The sequence below is a fragment of the Motacilla alba genome, chromosome 1A (assembly GCF_015832195.1).
Source record: "Motacilla alba alba isolate MOTALB_02 chromosome 1A, Motacilla_alba_V1.0_pri, whole genome shotgun sequence".
In the NCBI taxonomy this organism is placed as follows: Eukaryota; Metazoa; Chordata; class Aves; order Passeriformes; family Motacillidae; genus Motacilla; species Motacilla alba.
The window spans coordinates 51,681,274-51,696,418 of record NC_052031.1 but is presented as its reverse complement, the minus strand read 5'-3'; the positions used below and the strand labels follow the sequence as shown (position 1 = coordinate 51,696,418).

General features: G+C 38.6%; 1 protein-coding gene across 4 annotated transcripts in view; it reads right to left on the bottom strand.

Annotated features, from left to right (window-relative positions):
* LARGE1 (LARGE xylosyl- and glucuronyltransferase 1) overlaps positions 1-15,145 on the bottom strand; it is a 270,233-nt gene that overhangs the window by 253,489 nt on the left and 1,599 nt on the right. For all 4 annotated transcript variants that reach the window (XM_038153721.1, XM_038153717.1, XM_038153716.1 and 1 more), the window contains exon 2: positions 14,665-14,750. In XM_038153721.1, coding sequence (XP_038009649.1) covers positions 14,665-14,680 — 16 coding nt within the window. In that variant the 5' untranslated portion in view covers positions 14,681-14,750. The remainder of the gene's footprint in view (positions 1-14,664; positions 14,751-15,145) is intronic.

The window sequence follows — 15,145 nt, the reverse complement described above, 5'->3', positions numbered from 1 at the left end:
AGGACAGGTTCATTTAAATCTCCATAAATGGATTTTAAGAACTCTTACTGAAACATTAACTGTGCTTTTCCTTCAATTTTAAGTTATCATGTGGGATGATAATGTTCTTTTGCTGGTAATACTAAGTCTTGGGCCAGCCAGAAAGCAAAAAGGAATTTTAGAAGGGTGGTGGGAAAGAGGAATTTCATGTACCATACAGCATTTGATCTTGCTAGGGAAGATAATTTGAAACTTTGAGCAGGCTCCCATTCTCCCAATATCTGCTGGATATAGTTACCTTTTGTTTTGTTGAGAAATGTGAAGTCTTTTCTTATTTCAACTGACCTACTTTATTCCATCAGCTACTAATAAAATGTGCTGCCATATTCTTAGGCTTCTTCGAAAAATCGTAATCATTTGCGCCATTCAGTATTTGCTACTACTAACCTCAGTACAGGTACAGCTGACAGAAGTACTTTCTCACCACTGCTAGTTTGTCTCAGAGGTTTTTCAAAGATTTCTACTCATAAAATGTTTGTCAAAATGTACTTGCACATAACACAAGGCAAAGAGAAGATGAGAGACAGATGCTTCTGCATGGTAGTGGGCGGGATGGGAGAGAAGCTGGGGAAGCAGCTTTGCATCCAATCCATTACAGCTATTTTCCTTTTAACCATCTAACAGCAAGTCACAAATTCACTCTAAACACATCAAATCCTCTGGACTTAGGAAATGATGCATTACTGAAGTCACAGCAGGAAAGCCAACTCAGTTTAGCAGACATAAAAGGCTAGCACTAGAACAACCTTTTTCATCACAAGGTATGGATTAAAAACAAAGGCAACGTTTTACTGTAGTCAGAAGATGCACGGTCAGAGAAAAAGCAAGGTGAAAGCATCATTTGTACTTCTTTCCAGAATAAATTCCTTCCTAGAAAAATTCCTCTCAGACAGATTTTCCACCTCAAAAACAGCACTACAATCTCGTGGTTCCGTGCTCTAGCATATAAACTTTCTTCCACATACATTTTCCTCAGCTACTTGAATGTACATCTCTTGGCATAAGCTGGGTGTCTAAGATCTGAAACTCACTTCCATCCCCTATAGATTCTACTACTGCATCATTTACTACTGTAAAACTGCAGCTGCAGTTAAGTTGGAAAGGAAAGAATTTTTTAATTTTTTTTCTTCTGCTTTAGATTGCTTATCTTAATATAGGCCTTTAGTGGTTGCAATATTTGTCAAAAGTACACAAAGCTGCAAGTTTTACCAACCTATATTCACATATACCAACTACACATAACACATACTGCAAGTACAGTATATATATGTATCTTACTAAAGTTCCAATATATCAAAGCATAAAATGGAAGACATTTCTATATAGTACCACCACGGAACAGAGGTAAGTGAGCAGAAAGTCCTTATCTAGCTTGATCTAAGATACTGAAAGTGAAATCAGAGATGAAATGCATACAGCAAGGATGACTAAACCCATAAGTGGTCCAAAACTATTTGGTTTATTACATGAATTCAAGAGACTACAATCATTGTGAATAGGCTATTATCAAATCTCTTCAGTGACAAAGCTTTCTGTCCAAGATAACAAATAAAGCAAGTGCATAAATCACAGGGATATGCGGCTTAAGGCCATTATCCCAGAGGATTACAGGCTGGTTTTTGCATTGTCCCTCTTTGCTTTTAGTACCTCCACCTCTGTTTTTATATTGTAGCTGTTACTACCACTGCTATCAGAAGGCTAGAGCCCCCTGCAGTTATGAATGGCAAACAGCAAAAACCTCTCACAGGTTAAGATAGAGTCTAAGGTAAGATTTAAAGGTACACTCAGTAAACTTGATTTAGTAGTGTGCTTTTAATGAGCTCTGCCAATCTTGTCCAACTGTGTATGCTTCAATTACAGAGCACCATGCTCAGCAGCACAGACTGTGGCTGCCAGGCACCACCAAGGACCCACGGCTCTTGTGCTCACCATGGTGCAAACATCTAATGAAGAAACTATGCTTGTTCAAAAGATGCTCATAAAATCCAAAGGTAAGGAAAATAAGTGGCTAAACCAGGGAAATATGTATCTGTAGACTAAACAGGCAAGTACAGCAATCAGCAGCCACCACACATTTGGGGATGCGACAAGGGATTAATCACCTCTCAAACAAGACCACCACTGTCATTGACAATATTTAGAATATTCATTACACACTGCAGTTTGTAAACTTCTCACAGTCCGAGTCAAAATGAAGACTTAGGAAAATATGCTGGAATTATACAGCATACAAATTCTGATTTTAACCTGGAACTCCAGGTACAATGAGAAATCGATGTTCTGCGCAACCCCAAGCAGACAGTTAAAAGATTTCACCAAGTAGCCTACAAACCTTATACAGGTCATCATGCCACCTCACCCTGTAAAATAACAGACATCACTACAGACACATACACCTCTCAATTTTTAAGAATACTTTTCAGAATACATAAAAACATCCCAAACACCTACATTACAATCAACCTCTTTTTTTCCCCAGTAAGAAAGTGCAAACTGTTGGTCTCAAGGCAAACCCTCTTTCCTACAGACACATACACATGTGATCCAAAAAATGGATCAAAACCTAATCAGTAAAAAACATGAAGCAGTATAGTCAAAGTTGGGGTCCAATAACTAGAAGCAAAATTAGAAGTGAGAGTGCCAATTAGGAGGTGATGAAGAAATACAAGCATGCTGTTCTAATTTACTAATACAAGAAAATTTGCATACTATTTACAAAACCAGAATGCTCTTCTTTTTAACTGCTAAGGCACTAGTCTTGTAACGATGAGGAAGATAGAAATTGGTTGGTAATCTTCAGTCCTAAATTCCTGCTTCAAAATTATGATTTTTTCAACAAGGCAGTCATTGACTTAAGTAAAAAGCTTAGCAAAGCTGAGCAGTAATTAAAGAAATTTCATTTACAACACAATTTCACATTTGTACAGGACGCAATATGCTTCTTACAACATGAAATTTCCCATAAAACCCATGGAGATATGACACCATCTAAGCCTTGCATTTGTCCTGCGAAATAATCCATCACCTCCTTTGGTAAATAAATATGCACTCTGTCCTGGTTTCAGCCAGGATAGGGTTAATTTTTGCAACAGCCAGGAGAGGCACAACTGGGACTGGAGGTTACTCTGTACCACCGCAGGTCATTTTCTGGCAATGGAGGAAAGGGTACCACAGCATGACAGAGGGAACAGTTGGGTACATTCACCTCTTCCTTGGACACTCTGTTCAGGATTGTTACTGTTTATTTCCTTAGTTCATTTCTGTTTCCAATAAATCTGTAATTTCTCAACCTTTATTGTTTGTGCCTCCAGTTGTCCTCCCCAGCCCGCCAGATGGGGAAAGGAAAAGGCAAAGTGAGCAAGCAGTGTGTGGTTTGGAGTGTTTCAGTGAGAACACTTCACTGGGAATACCATTTCTAAACCAAGACACACTTGAAAAAAGACAGCTAATGAAGGCAAAAATTAAGAGGTAATGAAAACACTCAAAGAGATCAGTTCTTGCAACTTTTGAGGACCATGTATTCAAGTCCTGCTCCAAAATTTAAATTGGCAGACATCATGCTGTTACATAGTTACATTCCTACCTTGAGCAAGCCTCAATGGCTTTGCAATACAACTAATAAAATTTCCTAAGTTTTATTTACAGAAATTAGACCTGTATCAGTTTACACTTTGTTTAAAATCAGTCATTTCAGTTTGTCAACTCCTGAATGTTTTAGATGCACACAGATCACCATTTATTCTAAATCATTGCATAGGGGTTAATGACCATACAGATGAGAATTCTGACTATGTAACACTCCATACTTATGTTCACCTCATAGGAAGATATTCCTAAAAGACCCATTCACTAATTTTCAGTTTAATATATAAATATAAACATAGGACAGGCAGTTAGGCATGTCAGCATTCTAATTCGATTTCTGTAGAACTTCTTCCTCCCACATGCAGTTTCACAATGGCAACAAATTTTACAGTAACGTTTCAAAGTCTGGTTAGAGAATCTCTCCTTTATTTGAATATTCCAGTTTTTTAAAGAAATAAATACCCATGAACCCAAAACTTCAGTCTACCTGTTAACTACAGACATGCAGGGGGAGAAAAGAAAAAACCCTACCAAGCAAAACAGCACCTTGGACATCCAGTGAAGCTTATAGAGATTAACTTAATGCATAAAGCACAGCCCATTCTGCATTCTGATAGAACAATCTCAGCCAATACCAGCCCTTAGCAAAGCAGCTTCTACAATACAGATCTTTGCCTGCATCAAAAAGATACTCCTGAGCCACAGTGCTAGAGCAAAAGCTCTCCTCTCATTAAGCCCAAAATTCTTAGAATCACTGCATCCCCTCCAGTTGTCACACGAAGTATAAGCCATGACAAGAACATCTTGAAGGAAAATTAGTTCTAAATGAAAGCAAGAATACTTAGCACCTTTCTTGTACATTTCAGCTTTCAAAACCACTTTGCAAATATTAGCATGCCAAGATATAAAAGCACCATTGTTTCAGTCAAAGGCCGCAAGAAGAGAGGATGCAGAAGTTGGTAGCAAAATGGATGGATGGCTGCTATTTAAATTTTGTAAACTGTGGCTTCATTTACATCATAGTGATGCACTGAAACACATTCTGCAGTACTGGAACAAAGATGTACTTTATTACTGAATATCAGAGATTCTGGTAGACCTGGTTTAATTTCAATTCTAATACTTTTTCCACTGAAATTCCTGTTGCTTTTCTCAAATTACAACTGCAACACCTTTTTTATTCTATACCACCAAGAAAAAAGCTTTTACTGTCTTATTAAGAACAGTGTTTTTCCTCTGCAGTTCCCATTACTATATTTCCAAAGCCCACTAGAGTCAAGATGATAGATACAAAGAGGAAATTTGTGAAAGTTTGCTCAGTGCATGATCTGAGTTCCATTTTCTTTTTCTAGGGTGCTGTGTAGCTCTTTAGCCACCCCTAATAGGAAAGATTTATGCAAAAAGATTCATCAGGAAGCATCACCTGCTACATTCATATTAATTTGGGGTGTCACACACTGCTAATGTAGATCACTGTTGGGATCTCTTCAGAGAACTCCATGCCATCCCAAAGCATCATTGCATACATGCCACTATTCCCCTACAGAAAACACTGGGAGCTGACGGACAGCAAGTTCATCCCAAACACCAGGACTCAGACAGGTCCTCATCTGCATTGGTTAGTACCTCACTCACTGCACTATCAGCAGCACTGATTTGAGGGAGACAGATCATAGAAAAAGTAAGGCAAGAATGGCCAAGTCTTTTGCTTCTGTATTTAATGTCCAGCTCATTAAGAGCCCAGCCTGAAGCCCTGTGAACCTGGCAGAAACATTTCCATTCAGGTTTTAAGGAGGGCTTTGAAAAATTAGGAGATTGAACTTGATATTGAGAAAGGAACAGAAGCTAGCTAAGAGCAATAGGCACAGGTTTGACATCCTCCCACTGCTCAGCCTAATGCAGCAGGCTTGATTAATAGTGGGAATTTGCACTGGGTTACCTCAGTCAACTCAGATGAAAGGTCCAGTCAGCAGAAAAAGCATGGAAGTTGGCTCCAGGTTAGCATTTGACAGGACTATCTAACTGAAAACATCCTCGGGTATCATGTAGCAATCTCCTTGGGTAGAAGTAATGAGAATTTGAAAATGGATCTGAGAAAATCAGAACAATTACAGCCATTTCTCACTAGAAAGATGGAAATCAATATTACAAACAGACCCTGAAAATGCTTCTGTCTTAAGGGTGTTATCTCTGACCTGCTGCAAAACCAGTGCTCAATCCACTAAAACTCCACCAGAAATTCCACTTTGTTCTGATTAATCAAAGACACCAAGTCCTAGAAATTATCGCAGTACCTGACTCAAAACAGACCAAATGGAACAAGTTTGTGGTGATCAGTATAGTTGCATCACAAACTCAGAGATGCATGGTGAATATAGGTAAAGAAAAGACACAAAAAAATACAAGGAGACTCACATTTCTTTCTAACTGTGATGAATGACTCAGTTCCTACCATGTTAGATGCATTTCATCTTCATAAATTACCATCACATGGCAGGTTCAGTGGGATCTGTCTTGATCCTGCTAAAGGTTTTTTGTTTAGATAGTACAAAAATGGTATTAAATACTACTGTAATATTGTATTTTAGCACTTTCAAATTGAATATAGAAATATACCTAAAATACCGTATCAATGTAAAAAGATGCAATCTAACAAAGCATATCAGTTGCGTCCTGAAACTAAATTGATTTTTTTCAGAATTATCCCATGTTGCTGCTTTCAGTAGATGTCAACACAGGAACATAGATTGTATTTTTTCCAAAGGCATTTTAACAAACTAAGCCACCAACAAAGTAGCATGCATTACTCAAAGAACAATTACTGAGATTAAAAGTACAGTCCAAGAAATTTGAAAAAGGGGAAAGTACAAACTACCAGTTTTCAAACACTTCAGCATACTCTTCTGTATTTTCTAAGCACTTTTGGGCAGGAATGCTTTCTTGTGTTGGGAATTTCTGACACCCCAGCTATGCTGGTTGATGGTGTGAAGAGTGACTGCTGATTGATGTCACTTGGCTAGCAGAAGCTGCCACACTAGTCACAGTTATACTGGCAAAAACAGTGCTTTCAGCTGAATTGCTTCCCTCTGTTGTGGAATTTATTTTTTGCATGAATAAACATCAGTATTGTAAACACAAGGAATTCAAGATGTGCAGTTTCATGGTTGTAATCTTGCTGGGATGAATGGAGACACACTGCAATGGCTTGCATGACTAGAGTGCTGCAAAGAAGGGATACAAGCTCATTGGGAAGGGCATGTCAGAAGGACCTGGAGGTGAAGACACCTCTCATGAGAGAGGCATCAGAATGCATAGAGCTTAGTCTCATGGATGATGAGCTAAGTGAGAGCTTACAGGCACAGATTAGGGAGCAGACCAGTATGGGTGACACTGCAGTGAGTGAGCATCTGCTACAGGGTACCTAGTCAGGAAATCAAGTGGATAAGGCCCTCTATAGACAGGGAGCAGCAACCTCACAGTCACAGGCCCTGTCCTCATGGGGGAGGACTTAAACCACTCTGGTATCTGCAGGAAGGACAACACATTCAAGGATAAGCATCTAGAGCATTCCTGGAGAGCACTGATAGATTCCTGACCCAAGTGATGATAGAGGAGTCAACAATGAGACATTCTGTGCTGGACCTCATACTTACTAAAAATGAAGGGCTCCTTGGAGACATGAAGGTCACAGGCAGCCTCAAGCTGCAGTGACCCTGGTGGCATTCACAACACCTAAAGGATAAAGCAGGGAGAAGGGCAAAAAACCAAGATCACAGTCCTGGCATTCAGGATAGCAGACTTAGGTCTCTCTGGGGACCTGCTTGAAAATAGCCCATGAAACAGAGCCCTGGAAGGAAAGAGGGGTCAGAGAAAGCTGCTCGATACTGAAGGATCCAAACTCAAGAAACATTCATCCTGAAGAGCAGGGAGTCACACAAAAATGCCAGGCGGCCTATTCAGATGAAAAAGGAGATCCCAGCAAAACTCAAACACAAAAAGGAAGCATACAAAATGAGGAAGCAGGAAGAGGCAGACTGGAAGGAGTACAGAGACACTGTCTGAGCATGCAGAAATGCAGTCAGGAAAGCCAGAGCCTACCTGGAGCTAAAACTAGTGAGGAATATCAAGAATAAGTATCTGAAGGGAGGGTATAAACATGGTAGAGCCAGATCGTTCTCAGTGATCCTGTTCAGAGACAGCTAAAGAAGTAACACGCACAAACTGAAACACAAGAGTCCCTCTGAACATCAGGAAACACTTTTTTACTGTGAGGGTGACTGAGCCCTGGCACAGGTTGCCCAGAAAGATTGTGGAGTCTTGATCCTTGAGGATACTCAAAAGTATCTGGATTTCATCCTAGGCAACTGGCTCTAGGTGGCCCTGCTTGAGCAAGGGTGATGGACCAGATGGTCTCCAGCAGTCCCTTCCGACCTCAACCATTACCTGACTCTTTCAAAGCACTGCTGTTACAGAAAACGTCCAGCCACCAACCAGTGTTTTGCTGCTGATTTAGACCACCCTTCCTGACCAAAGAGTATCCTTCAGGTACACTCAGTGTACTTGTGCTTCACCCAGCATGCCATGAGCCCTCTCTGAACCAGAGCCTCTAGGCACTGCAATAAAATGAATAAACAACTGCTTTCTGTATTACATTCACAACTCCACTAATTCAGCCAGAATGTCAAGATCTTTTCTCAGATCATATTACTTTCATATATAGCAACTTAAAGTATGAAGTTAGGGACAAAAGGAAAATAAAGAATCTTATCAGAAACAAAACTTGGGCCTTTCTTAATATATCAGTGTCCAATAGCGGGACAGATGAAACCGAGGAACAAAACTCAAACACATTGAATAAAATACGCCGTAAAGTTATTCTTGATACTAACCTCAGATCCAGAAATCTTTACTGCTGATGCATAACACAGCATTTTTTAAACTGAAAACAGAAACGGAAGAAACTCACTGTGAAAAATTCGAAGAGCTTTAGGATGTCTGAAAAAATTGTTCTCTATCAAATTTCATCACCTTCAGACACCTGGCAAACATGGATTTACCTCAATGATGTTTCTCTCATTCTCTCCACCCCTGCACCCATAACAAACTTGCCCAGTAACATGGCACTAGCTTTCTCTTCAGAAAAATGCTGTGTCTGCCCCATTTATCATGGGTCAAAGAGGATATAAAATGATGCAATCAATAAAACTGCCATATTTTTAATCCAGTTAACATATGTCAGTAATTCAGTGGAAGCTCTGGCTTCCTCACTGTTCATTTATGGCAGCTTTTCTTCTCAATAGCAGTGGCCTTTTCCAGTTACACTTTCTAGGTTGTTAGCACCACCTGACCATAGACAAACTCCATATATTTTAAGAAAAATAACCTACAACTTTTAAATACCAAGATTTATATTAATTTACTCCTTTAAGCCTTTTCCCATTTCCTTCTTTAAGTGTTGTAATATTTTCCATTTTTGAGAAGTAAAACACACTCCTTCCTTCCCCTGGTCACACCACTGCCTCTATATCAACAAAGAGTATTTGTAAATTTCACTTTGATCCATTTATTTTGTCTGTTTTCCATTTGTCAATTAACTTTCGCTTGTTTGATTTAATATGCACATAAATTCTGACTATTTACACAATATAATTATTATATGCCGAGTATCATTAGGGACTCGGTTTCATCATCCAAGGCACAACTATATTAAGCAGCAGTTCTTGCCAAAGACAAGAATTATTCACATAGTTCACATGTTTAAGGCACAAGATCGTGATTCTTTCAGGAAACCAGAATTCTGCTCTTTGCTTTTTTGATTAACCATTTAAGCAACTTCGCTCAAATCACTTCATCCACAGTGCATCAGTTTGTTATCAAGGAATTGGTTCATCTTTCCACACTGTCATTTTCCTCACTCCAAGCAGCTCTGTAAAGCATTCAGGAACCTACTGATTTATTTCCACAACATGTCTAAGACTGGGAAATTGGCAAAGTTATTCTGCATATGAAAAATACTGTCATCAGTTTCCGTTCCTTACATACTAGTGGCACAATATTACTTTTTTTGCTCATCCTAATAAAGAAAAAATGTTAGGAACATATTTCTTCTCAACCCGTTCACCAACTGCGCACAGTTAATTCACAATGCAACAGTAATATAAATCAAGATCTAAGCTAACTAAACAGCACCTCAGATGCTTTCAGTACATGATGCAGTTGGATATACACTCAGGTGCCAAGCTGAGAGTAGTGGAAACTGGAAGTATGAGTAAGTTGAGATTTTAAGTCAAACTTCCCCAGCACAGCACACAAAAGGGGCAAGACTCTAGAGAGCAACAGTAGAGATGTAAATCCCAAAACTGATAACTGTATTGCAAGGCATTACTATGCATGGTTCTCCATTCTCCAAACCAGCTGGAGAGCATCCTGATTTTGGCCATGCAGGAATCATTCCCATAGCAAAGCCTTCATGTGGAAAGGAGGTGTTCCAACAATGAAGGATTACATGGCTAACCTGAACAGTGTAAGACTGAATGACCCCAGAAGTTTGCTAGATGCTACTATTTTAATCTAGCAGCCTTTAAGCTGCAGTAGCATTATAGTGGTAACAAGGGAAAAGGTAGGCAGACTGTAATGTTTGGAAGCAAAGGTAAGAATTTAAGCCACTGTGGCTATACTCTCTTCTCCACACCTGAGGTCTGAGAGCAACTATGGAAGGATGAGAATTTATTCCAATACACATTGCTTCTTTCTCAAAGTACCTGCTCATCACCAAATGATTTGGCTTAGCCACTAACACATCCTACAGTCCAATACACTCACTATCAGTACTGATTTTTTCCCCTTCTTTCTTCATTTGTAGCACCCCCATCTCGACAACACAAATCTCAAGGGGGCAGACATCGCCAACTAAAAGCTTCTACCATTTCTTGAACTGATCATTTTTGCTTTGTGGAAGTTAATGCCAACATGCAGCTCTTCTAGTAATAAAAACTGTTCACAACATCATCACCTACTGATTTCTACTACTTGGAATAGTCACTGAAGAGGAACAGATTTCTCATAAATGCAGTTGATATTAAAGAGTTCTGGAAGATCAAGATCAAGGACGTAAGTTATAATACATTCCAATAATAGCAATAAAAACATGTCCACCTTTACAGGGACCTCATTCTTCATTGCTCCAATTTCCTATCTTGATAAAACAGCACCTAATTGTATGGTATGCTCAATAAGGAAGAATCAAAAAAATACAGACAATTGCACCCTTTCAAAGCAGTAGGACCCATCTTTATCTCATTTAAGAATTCCCAAGCCTGCCAGCCAGTATTTTATCTTTGAAAATTTGCCTTGCATGAATACAACCTACAGGTTTAAATCTAAGTCACATTCTAGAACCAGTATTAAGATGGAAAAACAATGAGACTACAGAAATACAGAATTTAACTACTGCTTGAAGAGCCTCAAGGTGAATGTCAGTTCATTTTATATAAAAATACCAGGAAGCCTCATACATCCCTTCTGTTCACAAAACAACAAAAGCTAATATTAAGAACAACATCACCTAAAGAACATACATTTGGGTATTTAATAATGCTAAAATTATGGAGTTTCATTTCATATTTCTATCCAATGGCATACACCTTTCTAGAACCTTCAACATGAAAAATACTGAATTAAGCAGATTCATACCGTGAAGTCCAGTAATTTTTAAACATAAAATCCCATTTGCAGTATTGATTAGAAGCAACATTAACTGAAGACAGAAGGGAAAATCACCAAGAGAATTTAGTACTGAGGTTCAGGGGCACAGCAGGGGAGTCAGAAAGAGGGAAACAAAGAAATCTCACCAGAAGAAGATGGATTGAGAAATCCAAGTATCAACTGAAAACATCACCTCATTTGACTAGTTCTCAATTCTTGCTCACCCCACTCCACCATTCAGTGACACTTGACATCCACAATGAGAAATACTCAGGTCTCCAAGCTGACAATTGAAATTCATTCCAAGTCCATCTAGAAATTGTAAGCAGTTTCATATTTAAGTAAATAAATAAAACTCTACAACTCCATCACTTCATTTCTCTCCCCTTTCTCTTGTGTCCTGCTAAAGCAAAATCCTTCATTCTTCTTTGTATTTAAATGAATATTCCTCAGCAACAATTTCTAGTTTTATCCCAGTCTTATGTCTTAGCTGCCAAATGCCTATCAGCAGATAAAATCTAAAAGCTAATGGTAGAAGTGAAATGTTGACACTCTGTAAGTTAATATTTCATTCTGGGATAAACTGTAGAGGAACTATTGAGAAATGCAACTCAACAACTTAACTTCCCTGGAAGTTTTAAGCAGCAGAATATTTCTTGTGAAGAAAGCAGAGGGTTGAATAATTTTTTTTTTCTTAACACATGTTTCCTTGTAACTCTCAGGGCAGGTGAGTGAAAGCAGGTTAACACTGACATGGGTGGTGTCCTTATTTAAGAAAGCTCTGGGTCTGGTGTTACCACTGCTACTTGCAGTTTGGCCAAACAACAGCAGATGAGAAATTGCTATGATTTCTCTAACTTTCACAGATTTCTAGGAAAACAGAAAATCAAGCCACTCTTCCTTGATCTGACCCTTGCAAGCTGCCTCTCAGCCAGCACACATAGTCTTGGTCACCATGTGCAACTGTACCCTGAGGATTAAAAATTGGTTTGATGTGGAGTAACAGAAGTGACTCAACAATACACAAAAATGCATGGGAGAAGAGTAGAGTGGCAATAGCACCTATCTTCTAGCATTCACTAGTCAAGCAACCAGAGCCACAAAGAGAGGGAACTCCAGCCTTAAAAAACACTCTGTTTCTTTTTATTATTCTCAGGCATACCTACTTTAGGTGGGGATTAGAGATGAAGGCTGCACTCTGCCTGCATCAGCTGAGATTTCCAGCTTCTTCTACCACTAGGGTTACATGATCAGATTTGACTTTTTGCTACAGTACAGGCTGCACATTGCTCTTTTTGATAATTTTAAGTGTAGCTTCTACCCAGTTAACCCCGTGTTGTGGAAATAGTAGCTACACACAAGAAAGAAGGTGATGTGGATACTACTATAAACATTATCAGACCTGGTCAGATTTGCAAATTAGAATGAGTAATAGAACTATTTTGCACAGTTTGCTTCTAATTCTGACACAGATGGCACTCAAATAAGGATGCCAGCCTTGGCAGATTTCTTCAAAGTCAGTGCCAAGGCCGGGATAATCCTTTCTAGCAATTTTCTCCTTGATTTTTGAGCTACCAACTTCCAAATAAAATAGAATTTCTTATCTGCTGCTCCCTTTCTACAGCCATGCATTGAACAAGCTCTGACAAATACAAGACCTTCAAATACTGAACCAAGCAACACCAAAAGAGTAATGAATCCCTACAAGGTACAACCCTCATTTCTTAACCTTTAACTTTAGGTGGGTGTATCACAAGGAAGAGAAAAATTAGTGATTCAATGAAAAGGAAAAAAAAAAAAAAGTAAATATATCTTCCTTGAGGTAGTTCTGACTCTCCAGTTCTTAAATTATGCCAAGTGTGGGATAATGAATAATGACTGTTCTTAAGGCCAGCATTAATTAACAATGGTTGTTTTTTAAAGTTAGCATTCACTACCAAAAGAAAGATGAGCCAAACCCAGACAACAGAGCAAAAATAGTGCAATGGACATGTGTGCATGTTTCCCTGCAATGGACAGCGAGTACATTTCCTCGCACAAAACTACTTTTGAGAAAGTTCTTTAGCCACAGCATTAGGCAAATAACCAACAGAGCCAACTCTGAAGAGAATGGAGACAAACTCATGAAGAATAACCGAGTGCAAATTTGCACTGGCCATTATGTTCTCTTCTGACACAAATCTTAGTGTTATCAGCACAAACACGTTACAAGATAAGAAGATACACTAGCAATCTCATATGCTTAAAACAGACATTTTGTTGATTTATTCTAATAAACATGATGAAAAGTCTTCAAAGCTGACAAGAGCTCATTAACATAGGCTTTCATACAAGACAGGAAATGAGGATAGACACTTATTTTTAAAAAAATTAATTGCTGTTCAGGGTCTAGATAAACACTCCCATCAACATCAATAGGAGTTTGCATGTAGAGAGAGTTTAGCATACAGTGCAAAAACTTTGTAGTCAGATTATGAATTTTACCAATTATTACCCTTTATAAACATCAGGAAAAAAAAAAAAAAGCCTGGTTTTTGTTGGTTTCTGTCTGTGGTTTTTTTTTAAGATTGCTCTTATAAGGCCACATTAAAAAATTAAAATAATCAGACAAAGGATAAAAGAGGAGAGTATTCCAGTAAGAGTCTATTAACAACTGATTGTTTATCCCAGGAAAAACAAAAGCCACACATTTGAGTAGAAAGTAGTCTCACGAGTTGAAAATCATTGTTTTTAAGAACACTTCAGTTCAGTGAGTTAAGTGCACTAGGGAGATGCCTAATTTTACAGTCTTCTAAAATAATTAATTAAGAAAGAACAGTACTTTTACTAATATTAAAGTCCTGCGCACAGAAATTTCAGATCAAGCCTCTGACAGATCTTAATGTTTCCAACAGGCATGCAGTCATTCATCCCTGCTCTGCACTTTGGCTTTCTGAGGACTGTATTCCAGAATTTCTGCAGATTGAGTAGCTGGTAGAGAGAATTCAAGATATAAGTAATACTATTTTCAGTGCTCCTTTATAGAAAACCAGTGCATATTTCTCCAGACCTGAGAAAACTTACAATCTTCTCACATCATCCAAACAACAAAGAAAATAAGCTGTCATGTATATTTCAGACATGAAAAAAAAAGTATCTTGCTCCATACTGCCAGTCAAATACCTCCAAGCTATGCTTTACCTACCAGCAACTGAGAAGAGGGTATGTACTTCGAACACTAAAGATGCCACACACAACATAACCCAAAAATCATGAGAATTAAACATCAACAGGATGGAGAAGAGGCACCAGCTACTGCAGGCAATTAAAAGACCAAAAAAATCAAAACCAACCTACCAATCCAATTATCCATCAGAGACTCTGCAGTTACTGCGGCTCTTACATGACTTGCAGCCTTCTGATCAAGGGCCGTCACAGGACACCTAAGCGGTAAGAATTTCAAATGTCAAACTTGGAATACCTACCAGCAATTGCCAGTTTTCAAGAAGTACACGGATACCTCTTTCACTTTTCTCCATTTTAAAAAATACTGAAACACAGTGAAGACATTCTACGTAAGGGTTTTTTTGTTAGCTTGTCCTACTCCTACAAGTAAACTAACCTCTGATCATCCATCTCCTTTGCAGCAAGGAGCTGAATTAAAAATTACTTCGATAGAAGACCCCTGCCCTTAACTCATCACCCAAGTTTCTACATATGATTTCCCCTCTGAGCTTACAGTATAATGATGGAGCTCCACAAGGCTAGAAAAAAGAACATTTCATAGGTATCATCACAATAGTCTGTGCATTTTCACCACTGAATGAGGGGAAGAAGC